This window comes from Mauremys mutica, chromosome 19 (assembly GCF_020497125.1).
Source record: "Mauremys mutica isolate MM-2020 ecotype Southern chromosome 19, ASM2049712v1, whole genome shotgun sequence".
Classification (NCBI taxonomy): Eukaryota; Metazoa; Chordata; order Testudines; family Geoemydidae; genus Mauremys; species Mauremys mutica.
The window spans coordinates 1,935,763-1,955,156 of record NC_059090.1 but is presented as its reverse complement, the minus strand read 5'-3'; the positions used below and the strand labels follow the sequence as shown (position 1 = coordinate 1,955,156).

The following is a 19,394-nucleotide window of genomic DNA, read 5'->3' as shown; positions in this document are numbered from 1 at the left end:
CGGATGGTGTTTGGGAGACACTGGCACTTTCTGCCCTCATCTGACCTGTGGAGCCCAAAGGCCAGAGGGAAGGAGCAGAGCTCAGGGGCATCCAAGCCCCCCAAGAGGGAGGCTAGTAGGGCATCAGAGCCCCGAGTCAGCCAGTCCCCCCACTCAGAGCAGCAGGGGACAGAACGACTCCAGTGGTGGGTCTGGGGCCAGGCAGCGTCCCCCCGGCACTTGTGGCTACTCTCCCCCCGCTGTCTGTTCAAGTTTGTATAGTTTTTATAATTGCTCATCACCACAGCATCGGAACCCCTTCCTGTCGTACATACAGCAATGGGACCACACATCTGGTGCGTGTTGGTTGTTCTCTCATCCTCTCCCGAGAGGGAGAAGCAGGTACAGTGAAGTTTCTTGGTTTGTAGGTTGGATTTTTCTTTTTTATAAATGTATCTGTTGCTATGGTGTGAAGACTGAAGCGAAGTCGGCATTGAGCAGCTCTTCCTTCCTATCATCTTCCATTACCAGCTCACCTTCTCCATTGAGCAGCGGCTCCTCAGCATCCCTGATCTTCCTTTTTTTCTCTGACATATTTGTAGATCCCCTTCTTGTTGTCTCCCATAGTCCTTCCCAGCTGTAACTCATTCTTTGCCTTGTCTCTCCTGATTTTGTCTCTACGCAATCACACTATTCCCATGTATCCTTCCTTGGAGCCGTGCACCTCCTTCCAACTCCTGTATGGATCCCTTTTGGTTTTAGATAGTTACAAAGCTCCTCGTGCAGCCACATCGGCCTCCCGTGGCTCTTCTTTTCTTTCCAAGCATTGGAATAGCTTGATATTGAGCCTCTAGTATGACATCTTTTAGGAACCATCAGCCCCCTTTGAATGGCAAGGTCAAAGAAATGTGCCTTGCACCTGAAGTGGAAATTGAGGAGATTTGGGATGGTCCTTGGTTCTTGGGGGATTTCATTGCACTGTCTTGGACTAAACCCTGGAAAAAATCCTGTCTCCTACACAGATGATCTTTACTCTGATTGCTGAGAGTTCCATTGTGCCATGGGAGCGGTGTTTTGATCACAGGTTTCATCTGGGAGATTTAGCTAGTCTTTTAGATACCCTGGGACTGAGACCTTGAACTTAATGTGAAATTCTATGGTAAGCCAGTGTAGGAAGTAGAGGACAGGTCTGACGTGCTCACAGTAGCCTGCTGGGATGTGTTTTAATTATTTTCTGAGCAAACATGAGGGACAGAAGCTTTGTTATTTGTAATGAAAGCTGAGATTCTGAACCCATTGCCTGGCTGGGGAAGCTGCAGCCATATGCAGAGGACTTTTGTGCTGACAGCCAAATCTGGCCTGCCCAAGAATGCATCACTGACCATGGGATAAAATGGCCAGGTGTAGAAAGGACCATGAGTCCGTGCCACAAAGTTAGGAAGTAAGTTACAACTAGTACCTGGGACTAACATGTGTTTGGGTGAAAAGAGTGTCTGGCCAAGTCAACAGAGAGATGATGGTTGGGTAGCCCCTGTCCTGTGCACTTTCTCTGCTCCCACTTTGTGCGAGCACTTGCCCTTTTATCATGTATTCCCAGACAGGTGGTTTTGAAACAGTTACATAGAATGACTCTCGGGAGAAGAGCATAGCCCTCTCCGCACTCCCAGGGAGCTGATGGTTGGTGCCATGAGTGGATCACCCTCTCCTTGTTTTCCCCCAGATAATAACCTTCAGAGACTACTTGCCCCGCCTGCTGGGAAATACCTTTGGGACAGTGATTCCTTCCTACCGGCAGTACAATGACTCTGTGGATCCCCGAATATCCAGCATCTTCACCATCGCTTTCCGCTTTGCTCATGCTTCGATTCAGCCCTTTGTGTTCCGCTTGGATAATCGCTACCAGCCTGTAGGCCCCCCAACCCTCCTCAGCAAAGAATTCTTTGCTATGTGGAAAATTGTGACACAAGGTAAAACCCTTCCTGCAGTTCTGCGCTCCGTTGTCCCACACCCATTCTGGTCAGACCCTTCCCGTCTGCCGCGATGGCCAGACTTCACAAGATACATCAAAATAGGGGTCATTGTCTCAAAATCAGCCAGTGAATCCTGCCAGTCACCGGTGGTCAAAGCATCTTGCCATCCCAGCACAATTCCCCTGAGTGGTCAAAGTAGAAACCATCCTCTTGGGGAAGCTCACGGCTGGTTGGTTAAATGGTTATAGTTGCTAATAAAATCACCAAAGATAAAAATATTTCTAGAATTGAAAGGGGGAAAAAAAGACCAGAATGCAGGAAGTTTGAATCTATGTGAGGTACTTACATGGTCCCCATCACCGTAGGGTCTGGGTCTGACACAATCTTTAAGATATTTATCCTCACAATGCCCCTGTGAGATTGTGCAGACATCTGGCATTGGCCACTGTCAGAGACAGGACACTGGGCTAGATGGACCATTGCTCTGAGCCGGGATGGCCAGTCTGATGTTCTTACTGTCCCCTGTTGCAGATGGGGAACTGAGGCCCAGGGAGAATGAGGGAGAGATCCACAAAGGGGCGTACGTGCCAAACTCCAGCTTTAGGGGACCAAATCCCTGTTTAGGCACCACTGCAAGTCACAAAACCCCCATTCAGCTGCCATTTAACCCTTTAGGTGCCTAAATGCTTCTTGGGGTCTATGGTTCTGCCCAGACCATGTTCCCCCACCTATCTTCCTGCAGGGCCCAGTCCAGTGGGTGTGCTCAAAACAAGCTACCCAGAACAGCCAGGCAAGGAGGTAGGAGGAGGCAGAGCTGGCCTCCCTTATAGCCTTTAATCCAGTGGCTGGGGTACTCACCCAGGATGGGGGAGACCCCAGTTTAATTCCATCCTCTTCCCGATGAGGAGACAGGGTTTGAAGAGGGCTTTCCCACCTCTCAGGTGGGTGCCCTAACCACTGGACCATAGGGAGAGTCTCATGCTTTCTCTGGCCCAATTAATATTTAGTTAGAGTAGAACGGCTTCCACAAGAGAGACTAGCACCGGCTACCAGAATATCCCATAGTCCTGTCGTTAGGGTGTTCATATGGGCAGGGTCAAATCCCTTCTTCTCGTCAGGCAGAGGGGGGAATTGAACTCGGTCTCCCACACCCCGGGTGAGTGCCCTAACCAGTGCACTGAGGTTATACAGCAGGCAGCTTCCTCAGTGTTGCGGGAAGCTAGGCAGCCACCTGAACCTCCTGACTCCAGCAGAGGGGTTCCTGGCTGTGGATTGCTAGCAGAGATCCGTCCCGCCGCCTGGACTTGGGGGCTGAACTCTGTGAGGGGGTGGGGCTTAGAACACTCCCCTCTGATCCGCCTCCCCCATTGGCTAGCTCCGGTGGCTCCCCACCAAGCTTCTGTGGAGCCTTTCCTCAGGTGCCTCTCTCTGCCCCCATGCACCGGCGCCTGCCTCAGGCTGTGCGAGTCCCCTGGTTTTCCAGGCACTGAGGAGTAAATCTTTACAATGGCCACGCACCTTTCTTGGATTGGGGCCTGAGCAACTTGCCCAAGGCCTCCTAGGAAGTCTGTGATGGTGCAGGGAATTCAACCCAAGTCTCATGTTAACTGCTGGACCACCCTCCTTTTCCGAAGGAGCCCCGATGTCAGGAAATTCAAAGCTTAGGTTCCCAAGTCATCTGCTATACCAGCAGATGTAGGAAGAAAAGCCCAGCTGGGGCCTCTGTTTCAAATGCAGTGTCCATCCCTGATGGAGTTGGATGTGGAAGGCCATTTACTGGTAGCTGTTTAATTACTGCAGGTGGCATTGACCCTGTTCTCCGTGGCTCGATGGCTAATCCGGCCAAACTGATGACACAGCAGCAAATGGTTGTGGATGAACTCCGGGATCGGCTGTTTGAACAGGTCATGAGGACTGGACTGGATTTAGCAGCACTTAACATGCAGCGCGGCAGAGATAAAGGTCTCCCAGGTAAGGATCCCGGCTGGCTTCATCTCAGAAACAAAACTCTAGAAAAAAAGGGAAAACCAAAATGCCAAACCCCACAGGAATAAATGTAAATTGCAGTATATTCTAGATGGGGAGAAATGTAGGGAGAAATGTAGTCAGCCTTAAGCCATCCACATACCCTGGGACAAAAAAAGTCTGACATGGAGAGTAAATATTAACAGCCCAGTGTTTTGGGGATCCTGCAGGGATCTCTTCTGGGTCTGGTCTGCTTTACTATGCCACAGTAAACCAGTAGGTAGAAAAGTTAGCCACTGAGTTAGCAGCCGAGGTGGAGCTAGGAGCTGACTGGAGTTAGGTGCTCAGCAGCATAATCCTTTGCATTCACATCACATTGCACAGAATGGTGCAAATGGTCACTGATGAACTCTTCTCTGTGTGTCACAACAAACATTATCTTCAATTGATAAATGGCAAAACTGGCATAGAAACTAATGACTTGTCTGCAAGAGTCATTGCCTAGCCAGGACTAAAATTCAGGAGTTGCTGCATTCTAACTCTGTGCCCAGCTCCTGAACCATGCTGCCTGTTTGATTCAACAAATCACATCTTCTCACATGTCCTGTGTGTGCCTCCTTATTGTGTGGCAGATGTGCCCCTTCACTAGACTACGGTGAGTAGGAATAAGGAAGTGATTTTACCTCTGTGTACGGCATTGGTGGGACCAGTATTGGAATGTTGCGTCCAGTTCTGGTGTCTCCAATGAGAAAAAAATGATGACAAATTGAAGATGATACAGAGAAGTGCCACAAAAAGATTTGAGGGCTGGAGAAAATGCCTTATAGTGAGAGACTTAAAAAACTCAGCTGATCTAGCTGATCAGAAAGATGATATAGAAGCGACTTGATTACACTATATAAGTACCTTCATGGGGAGAAAATACTGGGTGCTAAAGGACTCTTTAATGTAGTGGAGAAAGGCAGAACAAGAGCCAATGGCTGTAAGCTGAGACCAGACAAATTCAAATGGGAAATAAGGCAACATTTTTAATAGAGCCATTGGAACAAGCTGCCAAGGAAAGTGGCCGATTCTCACCTCCTGAAGTCTTCAGAGCAAGACTGGAGCCTTTCTGGAAGAGATGTTTTCCTCAGACACAGACTGTTGGGGTACGTCTACACTACCCGCCGGATCGACGGGTAGTGATCGATCTATCGGGGATTGATTTATCGCGTGTAATGTAGACGCGATAAATTGATCCCCAATCACTCTCCCGTCGACTGCTGAACTCCAGCTCGACAAGAAGCGAAAGCAAAGTCAATGGGGGAGCGGTGGCCGTCGATCCCACGCTGCGAGGATGCGAAGTAAGTGATTCTAAATCGATCTAAGATACGTTGACTTCAGCTACTCTATTCTCGTAGCTGAAGTTGTGTATCTTAGATTGATTCCCTCCCCCACCCCCAGTGTAGACCAGGCCTTGGGCTCAACACAGGATAAACTAAAATTTCTGTCCTGTGTTACACAGGAGGTCAGACTAGATGATCTAATAGTCCCTTCCGGCCTTACACTCTATGAATCTGGGAATGGTTTGGAGAAGCAGTTTGATACCAAAATGATACCTTTTTACATCAGCCTGTTTAGGTGCCTACAGAAGAAGCAATTCTCAATTCAGGTGTGGTCTACACTGGGAAATTAGGTCAGTATCACTACATTGCTCAGGGGAATGAATAATCCACCCCCCTAAGTGATGCAGTTAAACCGACTTAGTCCCTGGTGTAGACCTAGTTCCGCCTCTCGGGGAGGTGGAGTACCTATGCCGACGGGAGACCCCGTGAAGCACTGCAGTGGTGCAGCTGAAGCATTTTCAGTGTAGACAAGCCCTTAGTCTTGAGTAACAGACAGGAGTTAATAACATTAAAATGGAGCATAGGAGCTGCCTGGGCTAGCGGTGATCACTGCCCAGTTAGGCTGATATTGTAACTACGATAGCATTGTGGTGGGAAACTTAATAGGGCAGATTTCAAAACTATGAGGAATGGTGATAAATTCACAGTTTTCAAGGCCAGAAATAACCTCTAGGATCTAATCTGACCAGCATAACACAGACCATATAACACCAGCCTGTCCTTCCTGCAGTGGAGGGAATAATTCTTCCCTGCTATGTAAGGAAACACTATTGGGTCTAGTACCATGTGTCTGAACTAGAACAGAACATTTAGAACGAAACCCAAATTGATTAAAACCCTCTAAATGAGGATAATTTACTCCCTCCCTTGCTAATCTGTTGCAATGGCTCATTACACTCACTATTAAAAAGGTGCAACTTATTTCTCATTTGAATTTGTCTAACTTCAGCTTCCAGCCATTGAATCATATCCTGCCTTTATCTGCTAGAGCAAAGAGCTCCCTAATGCCTGGGGCCTTCTCTAGACAGGTAATTATAGACCAGGATCAGCGAGTCTCTTAATCTTTGCTTTGATAAGTGAAATACATTGAGCTCATTAAATCTTTTAGTGTACGTTGTACTTTCCAGATTTCAAATGATTCCTGTAGCTCTTCTCTGAACCCTGCCCAGGTTTTCAATAGTCTTTTTAAAGTGTGGAGACCAGAATGGGATGTAGTGTTCCAAGAGTGACGTATTCTGAGATGACAGCCCCTCACTAGTTCTACTCAACATTCCCATCTAGACAGCCAAAGATCGTCTTGAGTAAGAGCAGGTAGCAGAATATATTAGAATCTTAAACTGTAAATGGAGCCTGAAAGTAACTGAAGACTCCATAGAGAGACACAATTATTCATGTGCCTTTGACACCAAAACAAAGAAAGAGTAAAAGCTGTCAGGCAAGAAAGGATTGCGTCTAAAACGGCATTATCTAAAGAACAGACATCCTGCCTGAACCATACAGGCCAGGCCAGGTAAGGTACAAATTGGAACTAAAGTGGCAAAGAGTTGACACAAAGAACAGAAAAACAGAGACGATAAGGGGAGAGCTTTAGAAAAGTCTTCAAATACACTAGAAACAAATATGTGACTGGGTCACCCAAAGGAAGAGGAACAGTTTGCTGGCACCAAGGGGAGGGAGATGGAGGCATTGACTGCTCTGCTCTGGTTCTGCAGGGTATAACGCCTGGAGGCAATTCTGTGGGCTCTCACAGCCTCGCAACTTCGCTGAACTCTCTGCGGTGCTGAGAAATAGTGAGCTGGCCAGGAAGTTCATGACCCTGTACGGGACACCAGACAATATCGACATCTGGATTGGGGCACTCGCGGAGCCGTTTGTTCCCAATGGCAGAGTTGGGCCCACCATGGCTTGTATCATTGGAACTCAGTTCAGAAGATTACGAGATGGGGACAGGTAAGCGATCATACAAAGACAGGAGTCCCAGTGATTAAGGGTAGGAGGCTGTTTGTTTTGGGGAGCTGAATGCGAGCTCCATAGATGATTTTGTTCATCTTCCAAAACTTTTCTTTCCTTCCTGGTAAAGTAGATATTCCCTTGGGCCAGCATTTAAAAAAGCATTCTGGGTCCCTCCATTTTGGGGATCTTTTGTAAGGATTTTGATCTTAAAGGCCTAAAGAGTTAAAGGTGTTTATAAATTCTTTCACTGTCCCACATTCAGCAGTGATAGATAGGCCAGGGGTTACTTTTCACAGCGGCCTTGGTTGTATGGTTGTACTTGGTTACTTGGCAAACACCCAAAAGTATTCATTCAAGTTGAAAGTTTATTGATTGCTCTCTCTCTCTCTCTCTCTCTCTCTCTCTCTCTCTCTCACACACACACACACACACACACACACACACACACACACACACACACACACACACACACACACACACACACACACACACACACACACACACACTCCCTGCATCCTCAAGAAAAACCAAGGAATTAAAACAAGCATTTATATTGAAACTGTGGTTGAGTGATTATGCAAAAAAAAACCCACCTTAGTCTGACCCTATCAAAGACTCTCTCCTTTCAGCGTCAAAACATCAGTTTCCTTTTTCATTAATAATCTTTCTTTGCTGAAAAGGTAAGGATTAATTCTACTGTCAGTCCTGATGTGTGAAGGACATTCACCTATCCTGTTGCTATCAAACAGACAGACACAAGATGGATGAGGGACAGGATAGAAAAGATGGGTGAAATATGTTTTTTCTTGATGTTTTTGGAACAGTGGACTGCTGTTTAGTTACGATTGGATGCTTTGGCTGGCAAGTCAACCATGACACCTGCTTCTTGGACCCTGGTTCACATTCTCATGAGGGGTGTCACCTGGTTGGATTTTTTCTCCTTAGACAAGGCAGGCTTGGATGAATGCAGTATAGTTGATTTCAGGATTCAATGAAAAGCCAAGAGAATGAGAGAATACAGGGCCAGTGTTTCCATTAGGCGACCCTAGGTGATCGCCTAGGGCACCAGGATTTGGGGGGCGGCATTTTGCAAGCTCCCCATGGGGCGTGCAGGAGCTTTGGGTTCTGCTCCAGTCGCGCTGCTGAAGAAGGACCTTCCGCCCACGTGCTGTGGAAAACAGCGGCAGGCAATTGAGCTACCGCCGACATTTCGGCAATGACTGCCGCTGTCGCCTGCGGCATTTTGGCGGAGGGTCCTTCTTCAGTGGTGCGACAGGAGCAGAACCGGAAGCTCATGCATGCCCCGTGGGGAGCGTGCAAAATGCCGCCCCCCCTGCCTGAATTCTGCCAAGGGCGCCAGAAACCCTGTCGCCGCTCCTGAGAGGATAGGAAGAAAGATGGGGAGGGAAAGAAGAAAGCAACTTAGCAATGGAGGAGAATACAATACAGGATCTTATATGCCTCTCCGGTGTGTATGATTAGATATCACCACTGATGGGCTGAGGACAGGATGGCGTGATAAAGTGATAACTCTCAGCACTCACAGGTGAAAACAAAAAAGAAAGGAGTACTTGTGGCACCTTAGAGACTAACAAATTTATTTCAGCATAAGCTTTCATGGGCTACAGCCCACTTCTTCAGATGCATAGAATGGAACACACAGACAGGAGATATTTATACATCCAGAGAACATGAAAAGGTGGAAGTAGCCATACCAACTGGAAAAGTCCAATCAATTGAGATGAGCTAAAGTCAGCAGGAGAAAAAAAACCTTTGAAGTGATAATTGAGATGTCCCATAGAAGGGAACCCACAACCCACAAGGGGAGAGGCAACTCTAGATTTAATCCTGAGTGGAGCACAGGAGCTGGTCCAAGAGGTAACTATAGCAGGACAGCTTGGAAATAGTGACCATAATACAATAGCATTCAACATTCCTGTGGTGGGAAGAACACCTCAACTGCCCAACACTGTGGCATTTAATTTCAAAAGGGGGAACTATACAAAAATGAGGGGGTTAGTTAAACAAAAGTTAAAAGGTACAGTGACTAAAGTGAAATCCCTGCAAGCTGCATGGGCGCTTTTTAAAGACACCATAATAGAGGCCCAACTTCAATGTATACCCCAAATTAAGAAACACAGTAAAAGAACTAAAAAAGAGCCACCGTGGCTTAACAACCATGTAAAAGAAGCAGTGAGCGATAAAAAGACTTCCCTTTAAAAAGTGGAAGTCAAATCCAAGTGAGGCAAATAGGAAGGAGCATAAACACTGCCAATTTAAGTGCAAGAGTGTAATAAGAAAAGACAAAGAGGAGTTTGAAGAACGGCTAGCCAAAAACTCCAAAGTTAATAACAAAATGTTTTTTAAGTACATCAGAAGCAGGAAGCCTGCTAAACAACCAGTGGGGCCCCTTGACGATCGAAATTCAAAAGGAGCGCTTAAAGACGATAAAGTCATCGCGGAGAAACTAAATGGATTCTTTGCTTCAGTCTTCACGGCTGAGGATGTTAGGGAGATTCCCAAACCTGAGCTGGCTTTTGTAGGTGACAAATCTGAGGAACTATCACAGATTGAAGTGTCACTAGAGGAGGTGTTGGAATTAATTGATAAACTCAACATTAACAAGTCACTGGGACCAGATGGCATTCACCCAAGAGTTCTGAAAGAACTCAAATGTGAAGTTGCGGAACTATTAACTAAGGTTTGTAACCTGTCCTTTAAATTGGCTTCAGTACCCAACGACTGAAAGTTAGCTAATGTAATGCCAATATTTAAAAAGGGCTCTAGAGGTGATCCCAGCAATTACAGACCGGTAAGTCTAACGTTGATACTGGGCAAATTAGTCGAAACAATAGTTATAGAAAAACATAAACTGTTGAGCAATAGTCAACATGGTTTCTGTAAAGGGAAATCGTGTCTTACTAATCTATTAGAGTTCTTCAAAGGGGTCAACAAACATGTGGACAAGTGGGATCCAGTGGATATAGTGTACTTAGATTTCCAGAAAGCCTTTGACAAGGTCCCTCACCAAAGGCTCTTACGTAAATTAAGCTATCATGGGATAAAAGGGAAGGTCCTTTTATGGACTGAGAATTGGTTAAAAGACAGGGAACAAAGGGTAGGAATTAATGGTAAATTTTCAGAATGGAGAGGGGTAACTAGTGGTGTTCCCCAAGGGTCAGTCCTCGGACCAATCCTATTCAATTTATTCATAAATGATCTGGAGAAAGGGGTAAACAGTGAGGTGGCAAAGTTTGCAAATGATATTAAACTGCTCAAGATAGTTAAGACCAAAGCAGAGCGTGAAGAACTTCAAAAAGATCTCACAAAACTAAGTGATTGGGCAACAAAATGGCAAATGAAATTTAATGTGGATAAATGTAAAGTAATGCACATTGGAAAAAATAACCCCAACTATACATACAATATGATGGGGGCTAATTTAGCTACAACTACTCAGGACAAAGATCTTGGAGTCATCGTGGATAGTTCTCTGAAGATGTCCATGCAGTGTGCAGAGGCGGTCAAAAAAGCAAACAGGATGTTAGGAATCATTAAAAAGGGGATAGAAAATAAGACTGAGAATATATTATTGCCCTTATATAAATCCATGGTACGCCCACATCTCGAATACTGTGTACAGATGTGGTCTCCTCACCTCAAAAAAGATATTCTAGCACTAGAAAAGGTTCAGAAAAGGGCAACTAAAATGATTTGGAGAGGGTCCCATATGAGGAAAGATTAAAGAGGCTAGGACTTTTCAGCTTGGAAAAGAAGAGACTAAGGAGGGATATGATAGAGATATATAAAATCATGACAGGTTTCAGAGTGATGTGGAGAAAGTGGATAAGGAAAAGTTATTTACTTATTCCCATAATACAAGAACTAGGGGTCACCAAATGAAATTAATAGGCAGCAGGTTTAAAATAAATAAAAGGAAGTTCTTCTTCACGCAGCGCACAGTCAACTTGTGGAACTCCTTACCTGAGGAGGTTGTGAAGGCTAGGACTATAACAGTGTTTAAAAGAGAACTGGATAAATTCATGGTGTTTAAGTCCATAAATGGCTATTAGCCAGGATGGGTAAGGAATGGTGTCCCTAGCCTCTGTTTGTCAGAGGATGGAGATGGATGGCAGGAGAGAGATCACTTGATCATTTCCTATTAGGTTCACTCCCTCTGGTGCACCTGGCATTGGCCACTGTCGGTAGACAGATACTGGGCTAGATGGACCTTTGGTCTGACCCGGTACGGCCGTTCTTATGTTCTTATGTTCTTAAGGTGTGAGGAGAACTTAACATAGGGAAATAGAATCAATTAGTGTAATGACCCAACCATTCCCAGTCTCTGTTTAAACCTAAGTTAATTGTATCTAATTTGCATATTAATTCAAGTTCAGCAGTCTCTCTTTGGAGTCTGTTTTTGAATTTTTTTTGTTGCAAAATTGCCACCTTCAAGTCTGTCACTGAATGGTTAGAGAGGTTGAAGTGTTCTCCCACTGGTTTTTGAATGTTATGATTCCTGATGTCAGATTTGTGTCCATTTATTATTTTGCATAGAGACTGTCCGGTTTGGCCAATGTACATGGCAGAGGGGCATTGCTGGCACATGATGGCATATATCACATTGGTAGATGTACAGGTGAATGAGCCCCTGATGGTGTGGCTGATGTGGTTAGGTCCTATGATGGTGTCACTTGAATGGATATGTGGACAGAGCTGGTATCGGGCTTCGTTGCAAAGTTAGGTTCCTGGGTTAGTGTTTATGTTGTATGGTGTGTGGTTGCTGGTGAGTATTTGCTTCAAGTTGGGAGGCTGTCTGTAAGCGAGGACTGGCCTGTCTCCCAAGATCTGTGGGAGTGAGGGGTCATCTTTCAGGATAAGTTGTAGATCTTTGATGATGCGCTGGAGAGGTTTTAGTTGGGGGCTGAAGGTGACAGCTAGTGGTGTTCTTTTATTTTCTTTGTTGGGCCTGTCCTGTAGTAGGTGACTTCTGGGTACTCTTCTGGCTCTGTCAATCTGTTTTTTCACTTCAGCAGGTGGGTATTGTAGTTTTAGGAATGCTTGATAGAGATTTTGTAGGTTTTTGTCTCTGTCTGAGGGATTGGAGCAAATATGACTGTAGACAATGGATCGTGTGGTGTGTCCGGGATGGAAGCTGGAGGCATGTAGGTAGGTATAGCGGTCAGTGGGTTTCCGGTATAGGGTGGTGTTTATGTGACCATTGCTTATTAGCACAGTAGTGTCTAGAAATGGACTGCTTGTGTGGATTGGTCTAGGCTGAGGTTGATGGTGGGATGGAAATTGTTGAAATCATGGTGGAATTCCTCGAGGGCTTTTTTTCCATGGGTCCAGATGATGAAGATGTCATCAATGTAGCGCAAGTAGAGTAGGGGCGTTAGGGGACGAGAGCTAAGGAAGTGTTGTTCTAAGTCAGCCATAAAGATGTTGGCATACTGTGGGGCCATGTGCGTACCCATAGCAGTGCCGCTGACTTGAAGGTATCAATTGTCCCCAAATGTGAAATAGTTGTGGGTGAGGACAAAGTCACAAAGTTCAGCCACCAGGTTAGCTGTGACATTATCGGGGATACTGTTCCTGACGGCTTGTAGTCCATCTTTGTGTGGGATGTCGGTGTAGAGGGCTTCTACATCCATAGTGGCCAGGATGGTGTTTTCTGGAAGATCACCGATGGATTGTAGGTGAAAACAAAGTTCCTTTAACAAGAGCACTTTTGGAGCTGCCTTTCCCCATCTGGGGCCACGGAAACTCTTCATTTTCAGATTCCTGGATCTGTGCACTGGTTGGGCCAGATAAACCACAGAGTTCTAACCAGCGTATTCATGCTACAAAAAGTCCAGCTTGTGTCACAGAACTGCGTTAGATACGGCTGCACAGCAGGCAGGCCCCCACGTACACACAGCAGCACTCGCAGAACCTGAAGAGGGGGTTATAGGTGGCTTTTCACCAACTTTCCACTCCACTCCAATCCTCACAGCTACTGAGGGCCAAACTGCACCATGGCCAAGTTAGAGCAGACTCTGGGCCTCTCTAACTTGCACCAGTGGATAATGTACCTCAAGGGGCTGCTCTGCCAGCTCGAAACACTGCAGTACACATTGTGTTCTGGCCCCATCCTAAACATGCTGCCTCCTTCCCCAAAATACCCCCTGCCTGGGCAAGAAATATGACAGCTGTGGTTTCCCTTTTACTAGGATCGTGATTCTCAACCATTTGGGTTTTTCTACTGGGGCCCCTTACCCGTTTAGCAATATAGGAAGGAAGAGGGGGCTGTGACCCCCAGGGTGAAACCCACACTCTGGGAGGTCTCCTCCATTTCTGCCTTAAGCTAGCTTTTAGTCCCCTCTGTGCCACTAGCAACCCAAAGGGGAGTTAAGATGGGCCAAGAATCTGGCCAGATAGCTTGTAGGCAAGCGCTTTGCAATAGCTGTCATGAGCATGGGGCATGCTCATGTTTACGTTTTACGGAAAGAGGAATTACGGAGCAGGTGATATGGCATCCTTAACTTCTACCTGGCTAAGGACCAGCCTCTGCAGGTCCAGCCCTCCCATTACTGCCCTATAGGGACAATACCGAGTCCTGGTCTTAAGATCCCCCTCTGTCAGGGTACTTGGCCACTGGTAGCTCCGGCAGCTCCTCGGGGTCCTCGTCTGCCTCCCCGATGGCAAAGTGTCGGTCCGCTCAGGGCTCGGCCAGGCTCTGGCAGGGACGTCTGGTCTCTCCTCTGGCTCCGCAGCAGCTGAGCTCCTGGGACTTCCAGTGAGGGGTGCGGGGCAGGTTTGGCTCTGCCCACCCAGGGGAGCATAGTGGTCCCTCACACTCAGCCGCACTACAAAGCCCCATTCATGGCAAAGCTCACAAAGAGAAAGGTGTTGCTGGTGTTCAGGTTTCACTGGAAATGACACGCCAATGATTCCGAGTCTATAGAATCCCACAGGATAAAATCTGGTGCTGCTGTTTTCCTGTTTTGGGCAGATTCTGGTGGGAGAACACTGGGATTTTCACTTCCCAGCAGCGAGGCGCCCTGAGACGGATCAGTTTGCCACGCATAATCTGTGATAACACCCACATTACGGAGGTTCCTAGGGATATTTTCCACGCCAATAGATATCCCAGAGAATTTGTGAACTGCAATCAGATACAGAAGCTGGACCTCTCGGCTTGGAGATCAACACGTGATGGGGAAGGTAGGTACAGAGTAAATTGGCTGGCTTGCACTCAACGTAACATGGGAAACTCAATTTTCAAAGTAGGATACTCAAAGGCGCATGTTTGCATCTGCATTTAGGGGCCTAGATAAATACTTACAGGGCATATTTTCAAAGGTTTTTAGTTACCTAAAGATGCAAATAGGGGCCCAGTGGGATTTTCAAAAGCACCTAAACAGATTAAGATACTTTAACTCCCTTGAAAATCAATGCGAGTCTGGCATGTAATTCACTGAAGTGCTTTTGAAAATCCCGCTGAGTGCTTATCTACATATTTAGGTGCCTAAATTGCTTTGTAAAGCTGGCTCTTAGGTCCAAAAACTGGTATATAGATGCCTCCATTTAGGCACCCAGGCTTGAAAATTGGGTCTGTTATGAGTAAGCTCATGGGCATGCAGCCCATCAGCATTGGGCTGCCAGGGATGACTTTATAGAAATGTTTGGCTTGTTACCTCTTCTGTCACGTCAGAATGACCATACTGGGTCAGAGCAGCAATCCCTCCAGCCTGGCCATCTGTCCTTGCTATGTCTTGTGCTGAGCACATTGTCAGTGCTCAGCAAATAATTGCTGAGGGATCAGGAGTGGGCTCCATAGATAAGGCTGAGTTGAGATTTCCACTTTACACCACAATTTATTTCATTTATTTCCTATGGAGAAAGATTCTGAATGCAGATATTGTTTCTGATATTTCCCCCAGACCTGGACGTGGACTAAGTGGCTGGAGTATGTTGAACGTCTAAAGGTTTAAAAGTGCCTCTTTCCCAAATTTAGCTTTTCAATCTAATGTTTGTCTGGGTCCCCAGAGCTAAAAATTCACAGAATGTCTGGAGCCCGCCCAGAAAAGTCTCTAAGCTCTCAAACGTAGGTCCCTTTGCAGCATGGGATTTGGCTTCTTGTTTCTATTATTCTTCAGAACTGTTTATGCCCTGGAGCTCCTGGCAACTGAAGAAGGTGTGTGAGGAGCCCGAGCGGGAGCCCAGTGGGCAGAGCTGGCTTACTGGGCTTCATGAGCAGACTAAGCAATTGCTTAGGATCCTGAGCAGCTCAAGGGGTCCCTAAGTTTTTATTATAAGAATTTGCCCGGTTTAGTAGTGCGTGTGTGTTTGTGTGTGTGTGTATGTGGGGGGGATATTCCCGCTTAGGGCCCCCCTTGGGCCAGCACCAGCTCTGCCAGTGGGCAATGCAAAGAGCACAGGGGCTGTGGGATGGACATGAGAAGCAGTTCAGTGCTGCAGAAGGAGGATGCTTCTCTATGGCTTGCCAAGGGGAGTCCTGGTGCAGGGAGCTGGAAGAGGTGAGCTGCAGAGGCTAGTGGATCCCCTTCTCACACAACAGCCATCCTGGTAACCAGGGAACACTGGGTGACTGCAGCCTGGGAGTGTTGACTGATGGTATCTGAGGAAACGTGAGAGGTGAGGTCTGGCTCGAGGAGATCTCTACTGCCATGCAAGCTCTGGCTTGCAGCCCAGGGCTTCCCCCAGCAGGCTAGAGCAGGGCTGGTAGGTGCTTCCCTGCCTTGTCCTCCTGCAGAACTCAGCGGCTCCTCTGCCCCTTCTGATCCTTCGGGTTCTCAGCTGAGCTACATCGCTTCCCTTCTTCAGCAGCTAAGTAACCAGCTAATAGGCAACAGATAAAACACTGATATTTCATGCCCAAGCTACATTGGAAAAACTTAGAAATTAACTGTTTATCTAATTGTTACGATTCTAGACTAAATCAGGTGGACCCATTGTGACATACAACCAATTGCCACCCTTCCTGACCAGTAGATTTGCATGCTCTGGTTCTATTGGTTAAAATGTCAGGGGCGTGAGGAATACTGTACACAAAGTGTCAAGAGTTCTCATTGGTAGATGTCTCCGACTTAGAAGTCGCGCTTCTAAAAGGTTATTTGGCATCTGTTGGCTCCTGTGCCTACTCAGAAGGGAATCCTGCTTTGCTGTACTGGACTCCAGCTGGGCAAGGTGAACACCTCCCCCAGCGCCTGAGGGCATCCATTGGTGGATATCTTGTCTCTCTCCTCTTTGTCCGATACATCTCCACTTGTCCTTCTGTTCCTGCTTAGCTCATAGAGATAAAACACAATCCCAGCCTCCCGGGGCCTTCACTGCTGTATTAACACCTTGCCCGTTTCACCCCACAGAAGAAGCATCCGGTGACTACTAATGATGGACGCTGAAGTTCCCCTGGAGGGCTGGATTCAGGATGCTGCCTGCAAGGATTCTTTACCACATTCAGTCCAATGCTTTTACTGCCTGGAATACCCGGCATAAGTGCTATTGTTTGGCTTGATTTTGTTTTGCATGAGGCCTTTTCAGTGAGATGCAACCAAATTAAAGTGAGCAGTGTTAAAAGACTTTCCAGTGCAAATATATGCAATGTTCTAAACATGACATTACAGAGCAGAGAACGGCACCAAAATGAGTTTTCAAAATGACAACAGAATAATTCACAATCAGCCAGGAAGCTGCCGTCTTATGAAATTAGGCCTAAATCAGCTTTGTCTGAAGAGCCATTTCTTTCTGTCTGATTTTCCATAACTACCTGGGTCTCTGTTGGGACCTGGTGTTGTACGACAAAGGCAGTCCAACGGATGCACTAGAATTTCACTGAAATGAACTTTTAACATGTCTCTTATTTACTACAAATCTGTTTTGCTCTCTGAGTTACTATAACTAATCACTAGAACTTTTCCTTTAAGAGAAACATAGTTTGCTGAGTTCCCAGGAGTGCCTTTGAATGAGACAGTAACAATTGTCATAAGAACATAAGAACGGCCGTACCGGGTCAGACCAAAGGTCCATCTAGCCCAGTATCTGTCTACCGACAGTGGCCAATGCCAGGTGCCCCAGAGGGAGTGAACCTAACAGGCAATGATCAAGTGATCTTCCTCCTGCCATCCATCTCCATCCTCTGACAAACAGAGGCTAGGGACACCATTCTTACCCATCCTGGCTAATAGCCATTTATGGACTTAGCCACCATGAATTTATCCAGTTCCCTTTTAAACATTGTTATAGTCCTAGCCTTCACAACCTCCTCAGGTAAGGAGTTCCACAAGTTGACTGTGCGCTGCGTGAAGAAGAACTTCCTTTTATTTGTTTTAAACCTGCTGCCTATTAATTTCATTTGGTGACCCCTAGTTCTCGTATTATGGGAATAAGTAAATAACTTCTCCTTATCCACTTTCTCAACATCACTCATGATTTTATATACCTCTATCATATCCCCCCTTAGTCTCCTCTTTTCCAAGCTGAAGAGTCCTAGCCTCTTTAATCTTTCCTCGTATGGGACCCTCTCCAAACCCCTAATCATTTTAGTTGCCCTTTTCTGAACCTTTTCTAGTGCTAGAATATCTTTTTTGAGGTGAGGAGACCACATCTGTACACAGTATTCGAGATGTGGGCGTACAATGGATTTATATAAGGGCAATACTATATTCTCCATTTGGTTCTCTATCCCCTTTTTAATGATTCCTAACATCCTGTTTGCTTTTTTGACCGCCTCTGCACACTGCATGGACATCTTCAGAGAGCTATCCACGATGACTCCAAGATCTTTGTCCTGAGTAATTGTAGCTAAATTAGCCCCCATCATATTGTATGTATAGTTGGGGTTATTTTTTCCAGTGTGCACTACTTTACATTTATCCACATTAAATTTCATTTGCCATTTTGTTGCCCAATCACTTAGTTTTGTCAGCCATAGGATGCCACTTAATTATTGTTCTTTGGTTTCTTTATAATGAAAAAGCTTCTCTTGCTGTTTTTCCTGGAATGGTGAGTCAGCAGATTGTCCCTATTGAAGGAATAAGACATTAACTCCTTAATTCCTTGTCTTTTCACAGACTGTAGAGCTGTGGTAGTCACAGACGAAGGACGTGCCACTAGTGTTAGCACCATATGTGAAAGGAAATTGGCACAGCAGCCACAGTTCTCTGGGCTGGGGAAGAAGCACTTGGCATGAGTCTTTGCATCCTAAACCTGGGTGATGGGACCAGCCCTGGTGCTCATTAGAGCAGCTGGAAGATGATGACCAATGGGGTGCAGGGATGCCTTAACTATGCTTCCTTTCCCCTGGCTCCATCCCCATCTGGCAGCTGAGGTGTAGGAGACATTACACAAGCTCTGTGCCACCTCAGGATTCCCCTAGGCAGGGGGAATCCACCAGCAATTGATGCGTTGATAATCGTTTAGCTCTTTGGGACAGGGTCCGCTGGCATTAGAGTTTCTGTGCCCAGCTAACGTGGCTAGAATTGTGCAGAGCAGCCCTATGTGTGGGTGACTTGGTGCCTAGCTATCCAGTCACATAGGCCATAGACATTTGGAAAACTCATGTGTTCATTCGTGTGGTTCCTCTGGCAGTTTAATTTAATCCTCAGTTAATTTAATTAACTCAGGCATCAGTGCAAAGAGTCTTCTGCTGTGTGAGGCTGAGAGTTTGGGACGTGAACAGTAATTGTTAGTGACAGTCACAAAGCCACAGTGTGATCTTCAGCATTGCACAACAGGGGACTCCTCTGATTGTCAGGGTTTGAAGGCTTTCATCCCTTCTGCTCAGAACACGGAGGCCTCTCTCAGTCACTGCACGTGCCCCTGTGTCATGGTAGAACTGGAATAAGCAAAGTCGGAGAAGAAAATCGTTCTCTGTTAGAGCTCTTCTGTCATCAGAATGGTTTGATTCTGGGTCTAAGCAGCAGAAGCATGATCGCATCCCCGGGGAGGCAGGAAGCTGTTTGTTACAGCCATGCCAATTTATGTGGGAAGCTGGGCACAATAAAGGTGGCAGTGACTCTTTTTTGAGCCTGTGTTTGTAAATGAGCTTTCTTTCCCTTTTCTTAGCGTGGAACTGAAGTAATACCTGAAACAGTTGAATTAATTATAAGGCTAGAAGGGCCTATAGTGACCACCTCGT

At 46.3% G+C, this 19,394-nt stretch overlaps 1 protein-coding gene across 2 annotated transcripts in view; it reads left to right on the top strand.

The window, feature by feature from the left end:
- LOC123352867 (myeloperoxidase-like) overlaps positions 1 to 17,329 on the top strand; it is a 43,238-nt gene extending 25,909 nt beyond the window's left edge. For both annotated transcript variants that reach the window (XM_044993343.1, XM_044993344.1), the window contains 5 exons: positions 1,700 to 1,946; positions 3,750 to 3,920; positions 7,012 to 7,249; positions 14,247 to 14,458; positions 16,624 to 17,329. In XM_044993343.1, the coding sequence (XP_044849278.1) occupies positions 1,700 to 1,946; positions 3,750 to 3,920; positions 7,012 to 7,249; positions 14,247 to 14,458; positions 16,624 to 16,646 (891 nt within the window). In that variant the 3' untranslated portion in view covers positions 16,647 to 17,329. The remainder of the gene's footprint in view (positions 1 to 1,699; positions 1,947 to 3,749; positions 3,921 to 7,011; positions 7,250 to 14,246; positions 14,459 to 16,623) is intronic.
- Positions 17,330 to 19,394: the final 2,065 nt, after the last annotated feature.